The 21,300-nt window shown below is 38.7% G+C and overlaps 1 protein-coding gene across 1 annotated transcript in view; it reads left to right on the top strand.

The window, feature by feature from the left end:
• LOC104563320 (centromere protein J) overlaps window positions 1-20,068 on the top strand; it is a 33,178-nt gene extending 13,110 nt beyond the window's left edge. The window contains 12 exon segments of the mRNA XM_061989643.1: window positions 2,354-2,519; window positions 4,732-4,947; window positions 6,648-6,782; window positions 11,663-11,821; window positions 12,610-12,721; window positions 13,143-13,249; window positions 13,490-13,627; window positions 14,428-14,526; window positions 17,054-17,194; window positions 17,906-17,990; window positions 18,339-18,459; window positions 19,879-20,068. Coding sequence (XP_061845627.1) covers window positions 2,354-2,519; window positions 4,732-4,947; window positions 6,648-6,782; window positions 11,663-11,821; window positions 12,610-12,721; window positions 13,143-13,249; window positions 13,490-13,627; window positions 14,428-14,526; window positions 17,054-17,194; window positions 17,906-17,990; window positions 18,339-18,459; window positions 19,879-20,068 — 1,669 coding nt within the window.
• Window positions 20,069-21,300: the final 1,232 nt, after the last annotated feature.

Below are 21,300 nucleotides of genomic sequence, written 5' to 3'. Positions count from 1 at the left end.
AATGCCTCTAATCAGAATTGAGCATGATTACAATCAAATAAAATCTGTATTTTTAATGTGATGAAATGTGTTAGAAATTGCTAGGTACCATCTACTGTAAACACAGGAGAGATTCTTTTCCTCTTTGTGTTTAAAGCTGAGCTCTTATCTAGTGTCAGATTAACACAGTGTATTGATTTGGGTATTTATTTTAATATATGTTGCAAAGTAAGAAATTATTTTTCACATCTGCTTGCTCATTCCTCTTGATTTCAAAGACCATAGAATTAGTACCAAAGGATCACATTTACCATTTTGTGTCACTTCCTCTGTCAGCAAAATACTTTCCAATGTCTCAAAAACAAATAGTTTCATTAAAGATCTTTCTTGTTCGTGATCTTACAAACATACTGGAAGATGATCTCCATCTGACTGTCATAGCTCTTCCAGATTTGATTATTTATGGGATTTTCCAGCTCATCAAACTACTAATGAATTTAGGTGCTGCTGTTACTTTTCTTGGTGTAAATTTTGGCTGTGGGATGGTATCGTGGTGCAGAATTACTGCAGTGGCGTACTGTGCCAGCCCTGCATTCTCTGCCTGCTGACAGTGCTGCCTCACAGGTGACATGGCTTTGATTTTTTTTGTAAGAGAGCTTTCTGTGGATTTGTTCTTGTCATTATCCATAATTATCCCCTAGCATTTCCACACAGACATACAGAAAAAAAATCCTGCCTAGTGTAATATGCATACCTTTTCAACCACTTTTTCTAATTTATGAGCTAAAACTAATTGCAAAAGGAAGCTTATCCTCTTTGACTGTGTTGGCCCTGTGCTGATATACACAATCTGAGAATCTGCTTTGTCTTTTTAAACTGGTAACACTATTAGGAACACAAAACGGCCACATTGATAGCACTTGTGCCATGTTGGCTTGCTGGAAGCCCTGAAAATCCTTTTGAGTGCTGCATGGCATGCCTGGACCTGCCCAGTCTACCCATTCTTTTGTTTCCAGGCGCTTTGCTTTCAGACTTTTGCAGGCACAAATAACATAGGCAAGTGGGTGAAAACAGTTGGGATATAGTGTGTGGTATGTATCTGATGCCTAACAGGAGCCTGGACAGTGCCTGTGGCTCCACCTTTGCAACTCTGAGTTTCATCTGTCTCTTGGCATCAGAAAATGATGGTTATTTCCCTGTTCCTTCAACAAGGACAGCTTGTTTGCCATTTTAAATACATGATTGCCTTATAGTATTGAATCTGCATTCTTTCTGGACCAACAGCAGTATCCAACATGCTGGTCTGGATTTTTTTTCCCACTTATGCATTTTGCTGAAAGACTTATTGTAAAAAAGACTGTTGCTTCATGTATGTTTTTGCCTCACAGCCTGCTGTGATTTGCCTCATGCAGAGACGTGCCTGCGATGCATGCAAGAATTAGAGTTGGTACAAAGTGCTTAGCCTTTTTTATGTATTTTATATCTGTGTTGTGCACCTAGCTGCTACATGCAGTTTATAGCTGGGGTATGAGGATGAGGGAGCAGTGGAACAGGCTGCCCAGAGGGATTGTGGAGTCTCCTTCCTTGGAAGTCTTCAAGACCCGCCTGGACATGTTCATATGCAACCTGATCTAGGTGAACCTGCTTCTGCAGGGGGGTTGGACTACATGATCTCTAAAGGTCCCTTCCAACCCCTACTTTTCTATGATTATGGTAATACAAATATACTTCATTTGTGGATATGTAAAAATTTTTACTCCTCTCCTATTGCTGAGTTTTTAAGTGCACTTCCAGACCACTCATGTCTTGAGACATTGAATTCAAAGTCAAAATCTATTCTGGGTGCTGAGCTCCCATATTTAACTCTTGGAATATATTTACCTATGTAAAGTACTTTATACCCACCCTTTTGTTCAGGTCCATGGCTGTTCTGATTTGTAGTAATGTCTGGGCTGCTGGAAATATAGCTCAGTCCGCAGCCTTGCACAATGAAGTGCTTCATAGGTGCAATGCCAGGGAACAAACTGTGCCTTCTGCAAATCTGCCCTAATTTTTAGCTATCTCTCTGAACAGAAAATGTGTTTAAAAGCCTCCAATTTCATGGTCATTATGTTGTCAGAAAATTTAAATGAGAATTATTTCCGTCTACTCTATAGAATAGATTTTGCAGCAGAATGCATACACGAGTGTTTCCAGGAATGAAAGACCTCAATTTCGAGAAGCACTGAAAAATTACTACCACTTCCAGCAGTATCAGCATATCTATGACATGCCCAAGCCTTCCAAAACTTGTGGCTGAAGAAGGTGCATTAAAGACAGTCCTCTGTTATAATCTTTATGCCATCTTCATACTCTTTCTTTACCTTCTGAACAGATCACGAGTGGACCAGCTTAAGACTGTTATGAGCGAGAAGTTAAGTCACCATTTGGAATACAACAGAGACCGAATTCACCCACTGCAGAAAGAAAAAAGTGCCTATAGCAAGTTCAAAGGAACAGCTGGAGTCACTGGAGCAAATGTGAAATCAGAAGAAATACAGGTAAGCTGTCTTTTGTAGAATATACTTGCATTTTTTTTTTATCAATTAGTATTCATCCATACTAGCACCTTGTGGCAGTACCAGAATCCTCCAGTTGTCACAAATGGTCAGTTATTCACACTGCTTCTTAAGAACAGTGGTGTGCACAGTGAAGATATTTTGTAGGGCGTTTCTTTGGTTTGTGTTTTAAATGTACATCCCACTTTCTGTATAGAAGAAAAAATTTAGGCTGTGCCTTCCGTTTCTCAAGGAAGACTGAGAGGTTCTCATGGTCCTTATACTTGTACTGAGGTTCTCATGTTTCTGTTACTCATTTGCCAAGGTCTGAGCTGACTTTGAAAAATTTCCAACTCCTGCCATAGTAGGCTTTAAAGCTTTTTGATGTAAAGAGTAATTATGCCAGTGGCATAGAGTTATTTGCCATCATTCTCAGTTGTCATCCCTGAGCTGGGAAGTTGTTGATTTTTTTCTTTAAATTATCTTGAGCTTTGGCTTTTAGGTATTTTGATGAAATCTAGTTGTGTACCTAACAACCTAACCTCCCTAATCTAGCTATGTATCTAACTACCTATTCTGCCGAATAACACCCCTGAGGTATTTATTGTGATTTCTCCTAAGTTTAGGGATTCTATGTGTTTGAATCCTCTGTTTCAGCCTCCTTAGTGATAAAGTAATCTCTGAATATCTGTGGCTACTATCCATGTTAGTAACAGCTAGACACAGTATGACTTCAAGTATTTTCCCAAAAGTATCACTGATAAAGAGAAGGAAAAAAAATGGTGAGCCATGTGAGACAGTGATAAAGGAGATGGGGTCAAGTAAAGGTATTTTTTTTAAAAGATAAAAAATCTGGGCAATGATAATGCCTAGAAATGTCTGGAACGATATTCTGCTGCAAAAGGATGTCTAAAGCAAACTGATATATTTGACAGCAAACTGACAATTTCAATGATTGTCTTGACCAGAAAAGTTTCAGAACAAATAAAACTGGCAAGATAATAATTTGTTCAAACATCCTATTCTTCTTTATTTTTCATTTATGCATTTTTGAAATACGTATTTTGTACCACAGATGTAGTAAAAATTTTCTCTTCTCAGTTCCATACTTCTCTAGAATTTAACATTTACAACACCAAATAATTAACTGTTTCACTGAAGTTATTTTAGTATTTTGAATACTTTGAGTGCTTTGAATGCCCTCTTGGCACAATATTTTTGAAACATCAGCTTTTTTTCCACCTGGGATTGAGAAGAAAGATTGTTAGAATTTCTGCCAGGGAATAATTGCATTTGCTGACTAGGTCTAGTCCTAGAGATGAAGTTTGGTTTAATCTTTTGTTCCCACATAACGAGTGCAGGTCCCAAACCATTTTCTGAGTCACTTATCTGTATGATCCTTAAGTTTGGAAACCTGCTTCTTCTTGAAAAGGGACAATGGATGTATAAAATGCACAGATAGACAAGTGAAAGGAAAGTAGAAAATATATGTATGTAACAATTGGTTGACTACAGAGAAAATGGCACATTTCCAGCTTAACTCCACCAGTATTGCATTTGCAGTGTTCAGCATGAGTGCTCTGAAGGAAAAGGGCTCAGTGGTGGCATCAGTATGGGTAAGGGAAGGAGAAGGGGATAAGGAAAAGTAATGCAGATGCATGTATACAGAGAAGTCCTCTCCAAAATGCACTGAATTTTGTGACTTTAATTTTCCTGAACTCAGATGAAAATGTCTTTACAATCCTCTGCTGTTTGTAAGGACCATTTGACTATTAATGTGCCCTTGCCACTACATGAAGATCTGATGAAGTGGCATTTTAACCATTAAATATACCTTGCATTCTTGCCTTTTTTTTTTTAAAAACATACACATTTAATGGTATTTGTTTGCATGATTACTTTGAATTTCCTGATTTTCCTTCACACAGCAAGGACTTCTCTCTGCTCACTTTGTAACAATTGTTTTTTTTAAACACAGGAGTTTTTGGGGTAGTGGTATTTGTTTGTTTTGGGGGGTTTGTGGGTTTTTTTGTGGTTTTAGTTTTTTTTCTTTTTTAAACAAATAATTTCAAATGTGTTGTTTTTATATTGAAGAATTTTATACTACAAACCCTTGAGGAGGACAAAATACTCTATGTGTCCTTCTGGATGTATAAGGTGGGCATGACTAGTCCAAAGCTGTCAATGACATGGCACATTTTTTTTCTACTGATAGATATTAAAACAGCAGATTGCTGGACTGCAAGAGGAGTTCAAGAGAAATGAGTCCTGCTGGCATGCTGCCTACAACAAGCTGAGACACCAGGTTGAGACCCTGACCACGCAGAATATGGAGATTCGTGATGAGCTCAGAGTTTCAGAACATCGGAGGTGGAGAGAGGAAAAACTCCAAGGAGCTGAGAATTTCATGCACAGCAAATCAGTGACGCCGGTATTGGAAGACATTATCTGTTTAATACGATCTGCAAAATTTAGGAGTAGTCTTTCTTTGCAGCTGGCATGTGTGAATATTTAATTCCTGTCATGCTTAGTCTGAAGGAGGGAAAATCAGCTCTGTAGTAGGCCACGTTAAAATATGCTGTTTGTGGGGTCCTCTTAGCCTTACATATCCAGGAGATGGGCACCTCTACAAAGCGATTCAGCCAACTTATCTTAGACACATAGAAGTGCAAATGTCTCCCTCTACTAACTAGGGAGGAAGGCTAGGTAACAAATTTACATTTGCTGCCTAAATTAGTCAACTAAAGTCTTCTGAAATGAATTCTACTCTTTCAGTATATAACATCATCCACCTTTTTCATAAAACAGCTTTTCCGACAGGTGCATGCTGTTTTCCGGCAATTGATATAGTGGGACCTTTTATTAAACCTCATTTCAGTTCTTATTTTGTGCTGTGACCTTTCTGGGAAGAAAATCCTGTCAGTGACCTGCCTTACAAAGGCACAAGTGAGTTACCCTGGGGTAGAGCTGGAAGGACAATTGGGTTTGAAAATATACCTGACCAGTGTAAATGTCTCTGTTGATCTGCAGAAATCAAAATGATTTAACCATAAGTTTACAAATTCTCTTGTCATTTCTCATTCAGTACCCCATTAGTGTAATATACTTGAAGGGTTACTTGTTACTTTACTATATAACTGAGTAACTTCATTTGAGGGAGTTAAAGGAAGGGAAAGGAATGCTGTTACCCACTTCTTAAAAAGAAAACAGCAAGTCTTAGTGAAAATAAATGGTTCAGACTGAAATTGAAAAGACAGAAGTCTGGTTTGAATGAGTTATTTCATCTCCCTGTGCATTCAAGGGAGGAAAATATGTCTTTAAAAGAGGGATAAATTTCATCCTACATGCATCAAGGCAACCAGAACAATTAATCATCTAGATAATGCAGTCCGACGAGACAAATCTTACTCTTCCTCAGAGTGGCTGAACCTAGGAGAAAATAAAATCAAGCCATTTACTCCCAGGCATTTCTCTAATTTTCAAATCTCATTTCTAGTATCTCTTAAACATGTTAGAACCATCATTTAACCTGTCCTTTGCTTTATGGACTGAAGTAGTTTTGGTCTCTCTTTTTATTTGATTTTAATGTACTTGTTAATGAGATTTTTCACATAATAGTATTAGGTTCAATTGAAAATGTCATTTCAAGTTACATTTCACTTTCTTTTCAATTTTCCCAAACTTACCTGTTCATATGACTCATCCTTTTATAGATTGTGAAGGTCAGGAAAAAAAGATTAGAGTCACATGTACACAATGAAAAAAGAAAAAAATTAAAATCATAGCACAGATAAGAAAAAGCTGATTGACTTCTGTTCTGGACCAGATTTCTGTATTTTTTCTACTGCTTTAGGACAGATGGTGATGTAGAACTCCTGGTCAAACCACTGGAGATTTTTGTTGTGTGAGAGTAATATTAAGATACTGTATACAAAGGTGCTAAAATGCCATATACAAAGATTGTTGTCAATCAGCCCCTAGCAGAACCAGCTGTGGAATTTCATTCATGATGCTTAAATATCATAATTTTTATTACAAAAAAAAAAAAGCCAGATGGCTTTGAAGATTGTTTCATTCTTCTAGCTGTGACTTGAACTTAAAGTTATGTATTTATAACAAATTCTCCATTAGGTTGCAGAAGCTATTCTGCGAGAGACAGCATCTTCACCCAAACAAGAAGAAAGATCACGACAAGATAATCACAAGAGCCATGCGGAGGTGAAGACATCTTTTCAAAAGCACTTTGTTAGAGATGTGAATAGCAAAGTATGTACTATTGCTGGTAGTAACTTTTCCACAATTTCAAATATTTAATTAAGACAATGTTGTTTGGAATCAAAATTTATGCAAGTGAAAGTGTATAAGCATGGTCATGTTTTCTTGCAGTGGGCTTGTGCCATCATTGAGCATAACTTTCTGTATGGTTTTTCTTCAGGTTTTGCAGTGGCAGGAGACAAAGCTTTTTTCCTTTCTTTTCCTTTTTTCCTAACTGACCTGCCTACTGCTTGCAGATATGCTCTAAATTCATTATACTTGCTGCTTCATGGATGGGCTTTACAGGAAACTGCCATACTTTGCCTCACCAAAACATAAATCCAGTATTTTGCTATCTGAGGCTTTACAAGCCAATAAGAATTAGCAGCCTTCTGTCTGATAAAGTCTGTGGGAAAATCACTTAGATTTTTACAAGTTATTGTTAAGTTAACTCAGTATGTTAAATGAGATGCTTGTTTATAACTGATATCTGTATGACTGCCCCTCCACAGCCAGCTTACTACATATCTTACACATCTCACTGTTTAGGATATATAGACATGTAAATATCTTCTTGTGCTTTTCTTTCTCTTGGCTTTGTATTTCTTGCTTCTTATTACAAGAACCTTGATTATTAGATCTTGATTTGCTCACATTTTGTTGAAATCTGTGCTTTATTCAAGTGAACAATCTCTCTAAAATTCCTCCTACCCGTTGGAAACTAATCTCCCAGTTCCATTGTCTAAAACAAAACGTAGCTCAGATTAGTCAGCTGCTCTCTGCCTGATTAGGGACTGCACTCAAATGTGAAACATGTCATATGATAAAGGAGGCAACTATTCCACTCTGGTGATTATGACAGTGTGTGTCTTGAAAGTCACTAGACAATGACTTTGGTGAATCCTGCATGGTGCCAGATCTGGAAAGAGATAATAATAAAAATAACTCTAAACTGAATATTCTTAAAGAGCAGAGTAAGTCACGTATGAAAGCAGCTTCAAAGATGGTGCCTGCCTTCAAGACTGCTATATTTCTAAGCAATACATGTTGCTTATAAGTTAGAAGATGGAGGGTTTTGCTGCAGAAAATTGTTTTATTCGTTCTACTGGATTTCCTCACTCCCTGCTACAGCTGGGATCTCTCTGTTCCTCTGTGCTACGGTATACAAAATTACTAGCCAGACAATATACTATCTGCAGTCAAAGTGGTAAATAAAGTTAAAAAAACCTGTCTTTGGTAGCTTACCCTGGAAATTTTCAAGGTATGAATCTGTTTCATCTGAGCATCTCAAATACTCTTGCAAAATGAGTTAAAATCAGAAACGTTTATTCTACATAGCGATTCCCTAGCATCCATTGAGTTAATTTTCCTCCTGTGGCACACAGCCATGTGCAAAAAAAAGTGTGGCTTTAGAAACAGTTCTGAGAAGGGGGAAGTTGAGGACAGCAGACTTTTGGGCTTGCTGTTATCTGAGCTTTCACCATCCAGCCAGCATTGGATCCGATCCAACTGGAATCCGGCACAATCATGAGCTGGACTGGTGGGCATAGTGCCCAGATGTCCTGAGTGAACTCTGAAATATTTGACAGAGACACATGTTCCTTATCTGATCAGATGGCAGCAGAAGGCCTTGCAGTGAACAACAGTAGCTGCCAATTATTTGAGTCTAGAATTGAAGGCTCAGGCAAATGGAACAATCAACAGAAGCCCCAAATCTGTGTCATAGCAATAGATCTGAACATTGCAACTCATTTATGTTTCCTTTTTATTTGAGCTCTTTTGCTAGCAGGTGGACACTTTCTCTCAAAGGTTCTGTGAATGTGGACAATTCTAGACTTTGGATATAGATAAAGCAAACTCCCATGCTATTTTCTCTCCAGAACTGAGAAACTCTGCATGGGAACACATGAAATTGAGTAGGGAAAACATCAAAGTGAATGGGATAACCTTGAGCAACAGAAGCAGAGATGCATGCCACCAGGGCATGCATGTTACCTGTATAATATATTTAAGGTAAAGCTAGCTAGGACTAGTGATTTTCATAAGCTGTAATCAAAAAGGCAAAACAACATTTAAAGCCTGACATTTTTGTCAAATCTAATAGAATCTGAGGATATGTACAGAAACAATTGGGGAGCGAGTCTGAATAATGATCAGTACAGGCTAAAGGCACAGATTTTTGGAAGACATGATTTTATGAAGAAACCCACTTGTCTCTGAGAGACGTTGTACATCTCTGAAAAAAACATACTCTGGTTGCCTACAATACTTCTAATTATGGCTTCTCTTTGTACTGTAGCATAGTTGGTGAGGAACTGGTCACTTCAAGCTGTGCTTTAGTGAGACAAGATAAACATACATTTTAACTGTGTATCAATAGCGATTCTTTCAGACTATGGCTCGAAAGATGTACAGATTTGCCAAAACAGTTAATGCTAAGCCAATATTAATATTTACTAATATGAATTCTCTCCAAACAAACTGATTTCTGAATGTTTCACACATTTAGCAGGAGTGAGTTGCCAGTTTCCTGGCAGACATGCAACTATGGATAGATATTGGTGATTTCTATGATTTATGTACATCCAGATTGCTCAACCGATCCTTAACCCAGTCCTCACCAAATAAAGAAAATTTCTTCTTTAACCTGACTTCCTCTAGAGTCTGGGGCTCCTAAGGACAGTCTCCAGCTGTATAGACAGAGGCAAAGAAGGTGTTCAGTAACTCTGCCTTCTCTGGATCCTCTGTCACCAGAGCACTCACCTCATTCAACAGTGAGCCTACATTGCCTCTAGTGTTACTTTTGTGTGCAATGTATTTGAAGAAGCCCTTCTTGTTGTCCTTGACTTCCCTTGCAAGGTACAACCCCAAAGAGACTTTAGCTTCCCTAGTTGCCTCCCTACATCCTCTGACAACAGTCTTATATTCATCCCAAGTGGCCATCCCTTCCTTCCATTATTTGTAGACTCTCTTCTTCCCCTTGAGTTTGCCCAACAGTTGCCTATTTAACCATGTGGGTCTCCTGGCTCCCTTCTTGATTTTTTACCTTCTGGGATGCTCTGATTCTGAGCCTGGAAAAAGTGATCCTTGAATACAGACCAACTATCTTGGACACCGTTATTCTCTAATACCCTGTCCCACGAGATGTCTGAGATTGGCTTGAATTGCTATCAAAGTGTACCAATGGCTTTTCAAGTTCTTTTAAATCACTTGGTAATTTCAGTTGTTAATTCTTTAGCAATAATTTATTTTTTAAAAATAAATATAAAATAAGGAGCACCTTTTTTCTATCCATCTTCAATTTCTGAGATATCTTCATCGAAAGACAGTTTTAAATATCTTTAGTACTATACCACTTGTCTCAAGCTGAAATCTCAGGTATATTTTGACAGCTTGCCTACTCGCCTGCATTTGAAATCATGATTATATATGTGAAGGACTGAGGCATATGCACAGAATCTGCCTGCAGAAAACATCTCCAAATTTAAAATATAAATCAAAATCCTTTAACAATGAATTCCATTGATTTCTGTACCCTTTAGCACCCTTGTCTGAAATAGTCCATCCATTTCCTATATTCTCCTGAGAACAGTTTTATGCTTGGAGGAAAAGATTTAGCCTTTTAAAATTCTACAACTTTCTGGTGTTGTAATAGGTTTTCTTTCTTGACTCCATCCTTGTAAGCACATACATTAAATTGTAATGTAATTTATTAATCTAAATAAGAGATCAGCATTCTCTAAATGTCATTGATCAAATGGAGAAAATTTTACAACTGTCAAGAATGACCATGTCTGTGATTTGCTCTTATGTTCTTTGAGCAACAGCTCACTCACTTGGACAAATGAAGCTGATGACAAATATATTCTTTTGATGGACTGCTTACACTCACCCTGCCAAGCAGCCACTGTCTAGTGTGTGGGACTTTTCAAAATCAGAGTTCCTGGTACCATTTCTATGGGTTTTTTTGAATGTTTACCAGTGTCTGATCACCATGTGCTCCTAGTCATTCACTACTTCAATACATTAGAGATTCTTCTGCTATCAGTTCTGACAGACAGATACATCACCCTTTGCCATTTCTGGGACGACTTCAGCAACGTGGCACCAATACTAAGCCTTTGCCTCATATTGCCAGGTATTTCTATGTTAAGTTCAGTACCTTCAAAGTTTTGACGAGGCAAGAGTGCAGCTTCAGTTTTCCTATCGTAACAACATGATGTTTTCTTTGCAGCTGCCACCCCTGTCAGTCATTGCGTAAATCCCATATATCTCATGGTGGTCATGCATGAATATTATGTTCCCTCTGTATTCTAAGGTCTCTAAAAAAAACTGGGGAAGTGCTTTTGAGTAACTGTGATCTTTTCAGTCTGCTATAGTTTGTTTGAAACTGTTCACATCCCATTTCTCTTCTGTGGCTCACATCTGTCTTATGGTCCTACAAGGCTTGTGTCAGCCTTGATTGATGGAGAAGTATGAGGGCAAAACGTGAAAAAGGTGGACATCTGACAAGTAAAAATGAATTATCATGTGATATATTTTACTGGTCTCAGTTCAGATGTGGTATCCCAGAACAGGATCTGTTTCCTGCTGTTGACAGAGTGGTTGGGGCTGTAGAATGAGAGGCTGACAGCAGCTGTTAGCTTCGCACTTGGATTACCTTTGACTTGCACAATTGTCCAAGTAGAGAGAAATGTGGGAAGCAAAATAAGACCCCAAATAGAGCATTATGTATAAAATAAATCACTGTGTATGTCCATGTCTGCCCCCACAGACAAACACTTTTTCTAAAAAGTTTTAAACACTGAATGATGTTCCTGTTGTAGAACAATTTTTAATGTTATTTGAATATGTTTATACCAACTTAATATAAATATATTCAAACCTTTTAGCCAATAAAAAGCTCTCTGCAAAGGGCTGATCCTTTGAGAGCGATGACAAAGGGACATCTAGAAAAGAAACCATCCAACTGCTCCCTTAGCAGAAGCACAACACCGACTGGCAGGAGGACACCTCACCTGGGAAGACTGGCACCTTTTGAACCAGAAAGAGTAAGTCATTAGCAAGATCCATTTAGACTGCCTTTATTGTCTTTTTACAGTGTTGTTCAAATACTGGATCGGGATCTTGATCCCCATATACCTGTTGTTTGGTCTTTGTTCCCTGTTAATGCAGATTTTTTGCCAGAAATTATCTTAGAGACCGATTGTACATTGAGGTTTTTTGGCACTTGCAGGCCAGAGCATGAGTATATGCTTTGAAACCTGCTCCCTTGACCCTCAGAAAATGTCCAGAGGTGATCATCTGTACAAAGCATCGGAGCATCACGCGGGATAGTGGTTTCCTGTGGGATGGAGGATGGGAGCATCTGTGGCTCTCCATGGAATTTGGCAGGATAGGGCCTGTCCACCATCAAGGAAGGCAAGCTGGAGAGAGAAGTCAGGGTCAAAGCAGAATCCCAATCATCAAAGCCCACAGAGATGAGACAGGTCTGGGGATTATGACAAGAAGTCAGCCCATGGGTTAGGGTTGGGAATTGGATCACTGAGGTACATGTCCAATCATGGGCATGTCTGTGATGCAACCCAGTGTGGACAAAGACTAAGATTCACTGAAATGCAGTTCCCAAGAGAAGCAATGAGGTGGGGGGTGGCCCTGTCTGAAGCTCCTTCCAGTTTTTCCACTCACATTTCTTTCCCCACAATAGTCTGAAACAAGATTAGACACCTGTACCATATTAGCACAGATAGCTAAACTCCTAGGAAGGGGAAGTGCACATTGATAGCTTCCATATTACAGTGAGGCATCAATATATCAGGGCCTCTCCATTGTTCTTCAGGTTGTACATCAGCCTTTTCCCACTGGGAGAAGAACAGATGATAGGAAATCACCTGGAGCTGTCTCACATCTGAGTGGTTTTAAGGAGCCTAACTCACATTCCTGTATAAAAGGTAAGATTTTTGGAACTTTTTGCCTGCTTAGAGTGGTCTGCAGGTGATTTGAAGACACTGGTTCCCAACTCTTGGTTCACAGGCAACATGTTGTCACTAAAACTCTCCTGTGATTCTTAGAAGAATTATATTTTGCAAGAGAGGAATAGCACATTGTGCTGTTACCTGCTTACTCACTGAATTTGTTGTCCTGGAAGCCCAGAAAGCAGGAGAATGGACATGGTCTGCACTTCATTTTGGTTTAGAACAAAGTACCTTTGAGAGGACGGGAAAGCTGTTAGCAAATATTATCGGTGTAAGATGCAATGTGTTGCAAGAATCTGTGAACTAGCATCTTTAAAAAACCCTCTGATATAGATATAGAAAAATGTGATTCATCTATTTTCATATACTTTCAGTTTACTTTGTTTTTTTTTTACAGGCAGGTCTTTGCCCATTTCAGACAGCTCAGAAGACATGCTCCTCTCACATAACCACAGCAACAACACTTGCAGCTTTGTACTCTGCAGTGACAATGAAGAAACAGAGGTATTTCAGCATGTAAAATCATTCTGGGAGTCTGTGATCTTAGTTTTCATATACAGCAGGCTAATTCCCATTCAGCTGGGAACAATACTCTTCTAGTTTTATTTTCTTGCCACTGCTCATGATAAGTACATGCTTTAAAACAGTATTGCAATGGCTTACAAATAATACAGTAGATTTTTTAATCAAGACCTGGACATCAATAGATTTATGTTGCTAGTTAACATTTTAATTTTGGCTCAGGAAGAAGAGACTCTTCATCTTAAAAAGGCAGAAAAATTGCAAAAAACTCAGAATAAAGTGGCTTTTGTGACCACACATAGGAGAAGTGGCATAACTGCAGGTGACAGCAAAGTATCCACAGACGACTCTGAAGTAAAGGTTTGAGCAACTACTGATCCTGGCTCTTACATGATCAGCAACTTTCTTCCTTCCATTTTTGAACTGAAATAAAATGATAATCTTCCATTCCAGTTTCCTATGATATGCAGTGGATTCAGAGCTCTAGGGATGGATCTGATAACTTCAAGAACTGTGTTTACAGCTTTTTATTGGAGCATATCATTGCCCTGTGGCGAGCAGTACTCCCTGTTCCTTTGTATCAATTCAAAAAGTGACAGATCTTCAAACTATAATTAACATTGGTTAGCAACTGTTCTTGATGCTATGTGCCAGATATCAATTAACTTAAGGCTTCTTTATGCTGCTAGACAGTGCAGAGATAACTCATTGTAACAGTGAAATAGAAGTGTACCATCCCTAATAGACATTAGTTAAATACTTAGCATTACCTACAGCTAAGACTCATGTAATCTGTTTTGGAAGAGTGGATCTAGCTAATACGGGTACCTTTGTTGGCAAATCATTAACCCAACATTCAGAGATAGGTCTGTTCTTTGTTCTTGTGTTTATTCACTCCATTCCCTATTGTATAGTTTTGCCAGAGTGCACTCTTGTCACCTCATGTTTGAGCCACCTTTTGCTTTGCAAACTGAAGTTAACTAGCTATGACTAGAATATCAAAATTCATTACAAATGCAAGGCAATACCAGAAGGCAGGGCAATTTTCCTCTGTGTGTGGGAAAATAAATATGATTTTTGCATGGTTGACTAAAATGAATGAAAATATGCTGATAATATTCTGTTTAGATAACACTGACTGTGTTGTTTTCGTAATATAGCCTCCAAAATCAATATTATCTAGAAGGCCATCATTACGTCAAGAAAGAAGAAAAAGTGAGGAAGATGTGCAAGAAAAAATAGAGTATCCTGATGGAAAGGTGAGTTAAAATAGGATGCAAAAACACTTGAAGAGGTCCCCAACAGGACTATAGTATAGACAAGAATCACTGCTTCAAGAAGCCATTAACAATTATGCCTCCAAGTAAGTGTCCGTTCCTTCATGGAGAGATTAAGTGTAAGCTTCACACCATGAATGATAGGAAATAGATATAGCTGAAGCAGTGCTAATGAAGTGACCGAATTATTTTCTTATCTGCCACACAGATTTGCTCTATGACTTTCACCAAGTCCTTTTTGCTTCAGCTACCTCATTTTTGGGCTAAGAGGAATGATATGCTTACCACTAGAAATGAGAATGTGCTAGTAATGAAAGATTAAAGGACATTATTTTTTTTGCCTAGACAGGAATTTAATGGCAGTGAGCTGTGCCAGCTGGACACAACTTGTGAGAAAAGTCTTTTATTATGCACAACTGGCTACATCTGGAGTAGCATCAGTAAAGTTGGGCTCTATGCAGCCTGCACAGTTTGCTCAAGCCAACTGTCAGAATCCCCAGAGATTCTCCAGATGTATTTAGAGACTGCTTCCTTATCCTGAGGCCCATAGCTCTGCTTGGCAGCTGGTTTCATCCTTTTCCTGGAAGTCCCTGTCTTCCAGGAAGGGATGAGCAGGCAACTTCTGCTGAATTCCCCTTGTGTCTCTGCACTCCTTGCCACAAAACTGGATCATTTGTTCCTGAGTGGTCATACACTGCACTTCAGGAATGATCCTGAAAGGCTGGTTCTGCAGATAAGTCAATGCATTGGTGCATTGCTATTGGTAGAAGTTGTCAGCAAAGTGACCAAGTGAGCTGGTTGTAGTTTCACTGCTGATAGACAAACGCTTTTTCCAACACTGTTGCTGCTCATCTAGGCCAGATCTGAACTCAGCTCTACACTTCTCTTCCATTACTCTTCTCCATGCTTATCCTTATGAAAGGATATCCTATCAAAACATTTCCTTGATATTGACAGAGTTGTTAATTACGGATAAGGTTTTTGGCTAGATAAAGTTAAGACAGCAATTCAGTTTCTGTGCCTGTTAAATTCTAGGCTTCTTTTCTTGTCCCACCAATACAGACCATAGAATCATAGAAACACAGAATGATGGGGTTGGAAGAGACCTTTAGAGATCACGTAGTCCAACCTCCCTGCAGAAGCAGGTTCACCTCTATCAGGTCACACAGGAATGCATGCAGGTGGGTCTTGAAGACCTCCAAGAAAGGAGACTCCACAACCCCCCAAGGCAGCCTGTGTCAGGGCTCCCTTACCCTCACAGTAAAATAGTTTTTTCTTATGTTTAAATAGAACTTTTTGTGTTCCAGCTTCATCTCATTGCCCCTTGTCCTGTTGCTAGATGCCATAGAAAAAAATAGTAAAAATGGAAAAAAGAAAAAAAGATGTTGGTTAATGAAACCACAAACAGCCACAGAAATGGGTTTTGCAATATAACAGTTGTTCAGGGAATATTTGTTTCAGATGCTGGTTCTGCTACAGCTAATGCTGAGATGGACTCTGTGAAAGCTTCTACCAAGCCCAATTTCCTGTTGTGGAAGAAGCAAATGCAGTTATCTGATGCTTTGATCCTCAAAAGAAAAATAGTTGTGAAAAATGTTCACTGACATTTTTACTATTGGATATTACTCATTAAATTGAGTGCTGGGCTAGACCTTCTTGTGCAACTAGAGAGAGGTCAAGATGGGGATTAATGCCTTTAGAAAGAGACATTTACTCTCATTTAAACTATCTGGACTTCTTGTAGCAATGCCTTTTGTCGTAAGTAGGTGTAAGAACATTTTCTGTTATTTACTATTAATGTTTAAATAAAGTAATTTCTAAAAATGAAAATCCTAGCCTCAGTAATCGTTACAGTGGCTGTTTGGAGAAATACCATACTTTTCTTCCCCCAAGCTTTTTTCTTTTTAAAATTAATGTTATTTGCTTGGGAAGCACTCCCTTTTTGTGGAGATTGAGGTAAAATAGGAACCATATGGCAGCAATATAGCTCATCTTCTGATTGACTTCTTCTTGGGACTTCACCGAAGGACTTCTATAACAGGATTTGATACATGCTGCACAGAACCAGCTGCCATAGTAATCCCAGGAAAATTCATTAATCAGAGGCTATGCTAGGTATGACGTCTTCTTTGACCAATGTAATGTTTGCAATCATTTTGCTTCATGCAATCCAGAACCAGGGCCTCTTGAGTGACTTTGGTGGAAGGTGCAGCAGTATATGCAAAAGGAGTACAGGCAGTAAGTGAATGAAGTTGGTTAAGAAGCTGCGTGGTTTCCCTCTTTCTGCAGGGCTGTGTGCCTTGCCTCGCTTAACAGAAAAACGAGGTGATGGTGTATTTTTGACCTCTTTTACTTACAAATGAGACAAAAATAAGGTAGCTGTGTTGCAGAGATAGTTTTAGAAACACAAAGGCATAGCATGACTTACTTGGAAATGTAATTGGACGGCAGTGCAACGTTACTCGTTTCCTTTGACTTCATTTATATTAGATGCTCTACGTGTTTGCAGGTAGAAGAAGTGCTTAATGATGGACGTCGAATCATCACTTTTCGCAACGGTACTAAAAAAGAGATCAGTGCTGATAAAAGGATGACAACGATCAGCTTTTTCAATGGAGACATAAAGAAGATCATGCCAGATCAAAGAGTGGTGTGTAACTTTTCTGTTTTCTTTAAGGAAAATAAAATGATAAGTGATTTTTCAACAGTGTCCTATGGTATATCTTGATCTCTCAATTCTGGGAGAAGCTGATGAGGAAGGGTGTTGGTTTAACAACCCTCTGTGGTAAAACTGCTTCATCTACAAGGACAAAAATGGGAAGAGCTAAAGATAATAGACAAAGAAGGAACAAATGGGTAGCTGACCAAACAAATTCAAGGAGACTGAAAGAAGGCAAAAGGCAGGGGCAGCCATCTGAAGCAAAGAATGGGTTTTATGCATTTGTAGGGTAGGTAGCACAGGAGGTTCTTCCCTCTTGGCATTATGTAAATATCAACAGTTAATAATAATGTGAGGTAGAGTAGAAATGAGTGAGGCCTTAGCAGCAGTGGGACTAATTTAAATTAATAGTGTGTGGATGGAAGCCAAAGCAAAGACGTGAGAAGACAACTTCCATGTGTGCACTGTTCTCTTGTCTTCTACAGAGATGAAAGTAGCATCATCTAGACACAACCATGAGGAGGGGAGTGAAGGAGAGGAAGGAACAGCAATGCAAATATAGCTATTTTTATGGATAGCAGATACAGAAAATGACCTTGAAATTACTTTTTAAAGAAGGCTTATTTTAAAGCACATTGTTATGGTTGAATCTGCTTATGCAAATATTGTGAACATATTGCAAACACTTCACTCTCCTTCCAGATTTATTATTATGCAGATACACAGACAACCCACACTGCTTATCCAGATGGCCTGGAGGTGCTGCAGTTCCCTAATAATCAGATAGGTATGTAAGTGCTCATAAACATGAACTATGTGTGCAGAAAGGTTTCTATTATGACCATGATGTCTATCTCTGACTCCAGAACCCTTTCTTACCATTTTGCACTGGTTTTGCATTTCACTTTTAGTATGTTCCGTTGTTTTACTGCTCAGTTTCCTCCTAAAAAGCAAAGATAATAAGGGGATATAAATGCATCTCTCCTAATTTTGATTATCCAGTCATTTGATTCTTTATCAGTATGCTGGATATCCTTTCCATTCTCACTAGAATGACCAAAAAAAATCTGATCTAGCTTGTGTAAAGCAACATGAAAGAATACTAGACAGAATTTTTATATCTTCTTTTCCACAGAAAAATTTTATCCTGATGGCACACAGGAAATTGTGTTCCCAGATCACACAGTGAAACACCTCTATAGTGATGGACTGAAGGAAACTTTTTTCCCAGATGGTACAGTGGTAAAAGTAAAAAAGTAAGTCTCATGTTAATAATAGGAACCAAGTGACAGGAACCATTGGGCATAGGTGTAATGATACTGATTTTGAAAACTGTAATTTCATTGTGCATAGTTGGGAAATTTCCAGATGAAAGGAGAAAGGATTTGTAAGATAAGGAGGGATTTGCTACAGTGAAGCACTGAAGATTGTTCACTTCTACCTTGGATGATAGGTGGCTGCTTATCACTGCAGTGTCATAGTTTAACCCCAGCCAGCAACTAAGCACCATGCAGCAGCTCACTCACACACTCACACCCGCTCAGTGGGATGGGGGGAAGAACTAGGAAAGAGAAAAGTAAAACCCATGGGCTGAGACAAGGACAGTTTAATAGCTAGAATGAAATAAAATGTAACAATAACAATAATAATTTCTGATAGTAATAGTAATCAAAAGAAACATAACAGAAAGAGAGAGAAAGAAATAAAACTCAGGGGAAAAAACTCCACAAAAGCAAACCCAAGTGATGCCCAGTGCTGTTGTAGCTCCTGACCAATGCTCAAGTAGTGATCTACCCCTTGCCATCACCTCCTCCCAGTTTCAATACTGGGCCTGACATTCAGCCCATTTGCTGGCAGGGCAGGGACCAGAAAAGGCCTCAATGCTGTACAAGCACTGCTCAGCAAGAATCAAAACACTTCTGTGTTATCAACATTATTTTCAGCATAAACCCAAACCCCAGCCCTGTAGGAGCTACTAGGAAGAGAATTAACTCTATGCCAGCTGAAGCTAGAATGTGAAGTTATTATGAAATATTCTTTATTGAGTTCCATGTAACTTCACACTGTCCAGGGTTGCTGGAACATTACCACTTCTCTGTGTTAACAATAAGGGTACTAAAGGAGTCAAGATTAGAATTCCTGAGCTCTGTTCCCAAACTTGGGCAAGATATTTCATGTATTATCTCTCTATTCCTCCATGAAAAATCAGGAAAAACAACAATAGGACTTTCTTACACGTGACTTTTCTGGGCCTTTGGGTGGATCTTGTTGTAAAACAGATTTCCTACTTAGAATCATAGAATCATAGAATGGTGGGGGTTGGAAGGGACCTTTAGAGATCATCTAGTCCAACCTCCCTGCAGAAGCAGGTCCACATAGATCAGGTCACAGAATGCCTTTAGATTCCTGCATGAAGAAGTCCTGTAAAATGCAGATCTCACCATCCATTAAGCATTATATTATGTACTGAAGTATCTTTGTATCGAAATCTTACTGTGAGATCAGATCTCTAATGCTACCCCATGTAAACTCTTAAGGTGAATTAGAACCTACCTGAGAAAGTTTCTACTTAACATTATTTTCCACTTCTGTGGTGTCACATCAGACAGCTCAGTGATATGGGTTAATAACAGCCAGTGCCTTCCCATTGCTTCATTCATTGCTATTCCTTCCAGGAACGGAGATAAAATTGTGATATTCAGTAATGGCCAAAAGGAGATTCACACTGGGCAGTTCAAGAGGCGGGAGTACCCCGATGGCACTGTAAAAACTGTGTTCTCCAATGGCAGACAGAAAACCAAGTACTCCACTGGAACAGTTCAAATCAAAGATGAGGAGGGTAATATCATCCTAGATAAGAAGTGATTCCTCTCCTCAACGGGCTGCACTATACGTAAGTAGCTCAACCCATTTTCTTGGCAGGTCATGACTGTTAGGAAGATTTTAAGCCTTGTAAAAATGCTCTAGGAATCAAATTTACTTCAGCTTAGTGACTGGACCATAGTTTGGAATAACATCTGAATGAAAAGTTTCTTGGGTGAGATTTAAAGGAGATGCAGTCATGCCCTCTTTGTGTATGCAATATGGAAATAAATGTCCATAGTACTTCTCATGAAAGTACTTGTTTCATGATACTGATCACACTTTCCCTTGGATTTCTGCTAGTTAGTTACAAAAGTGACTACAATTAAGGAGCATGGCATGAAAACCTTCCAGCTACAAAGCTTTTTGAATTTCAGCTTAGTGTTGTCTTATGCTGACTAAACCAAATCTACATGGTTTGGGTTTTGTTTTTTGTTTTTTCAGTAAACCATCACGAAAAATGTGGAAGTGATTAAAAGTTTTCAGTTCAGTTGAATTCCTTGGAGAAGATCTTGGCATGTATCAGGCTTTATCATGAACTGTACATTAGACCAAACCTGAGCAGCAGTTGAGTGAACAGTCACAGCTCTAGATATCCCTTCCAACTGAAATTATTCAGTAATGATATGATCATAATCTAAAAACTCTGTCTCATGCATTTGGAGACAAAATATAACATTTATTTCATCCTGGCCATTCTTTCAGATGAAACAGCACTTTCTTCTTCCTTTCACAGTTTTGCATCAGATCTCCTCTGTGGTGCTCTGTTTTTTATTTAACCTCTCCCACTACTTCCTTTACTCCTCCAGTAGTACCAAAAAATTTATTTCTGGTCAGTGAACCTGCCCAGTTTTAAGGCTCTTGACACCTAGAGGGATTAATCATTTATCAGATGCTGCTTTCAACCACCTTCCCCATAGACTGCCTGTCCATTATTTGCTTTGAGGTTTTCTAAAGTGTTGAAGCATTTCCCCTGTAGAGCTCAGCTCATTACCTGCCCATTGACTGAGAAGACCAATTATCTCCTTATGCCCTCCAAATTCCTGCCCCAACAAACACACTTTCATAACATTCTGCTTCAGCCTTTTCTCACACCTAAGGCAAAATAATTGCAAGATTATGGAATTACTCCTCTTCAGTTTCAAGTGTGACAGACTATCAACAAATCACCAAATTACAGAGCATCTTTGGAATAAGTAGATTGGATAAAGCAAGAAGTGTTGCTGATATTGATC

Source organism: Colius striatus, chromosome 2 (assembly GCF_028858725.1).
Source record: "Colius striatus isolate bColStr4 chromosome 2, bColStr4.1.hap1, whole genome shotgun sequence".
Taxonomy (NCBI): domain Eukaryota; kingdom Metazoa; phylum Chordata; class Aves; order Coliiformes; family Coliidae; genus Colius; species Colius striatus.
Note: the sequence above shows the minus strand (reverse complement) of the source record. Positions and strands in the feature narration are given on the sequence as shown.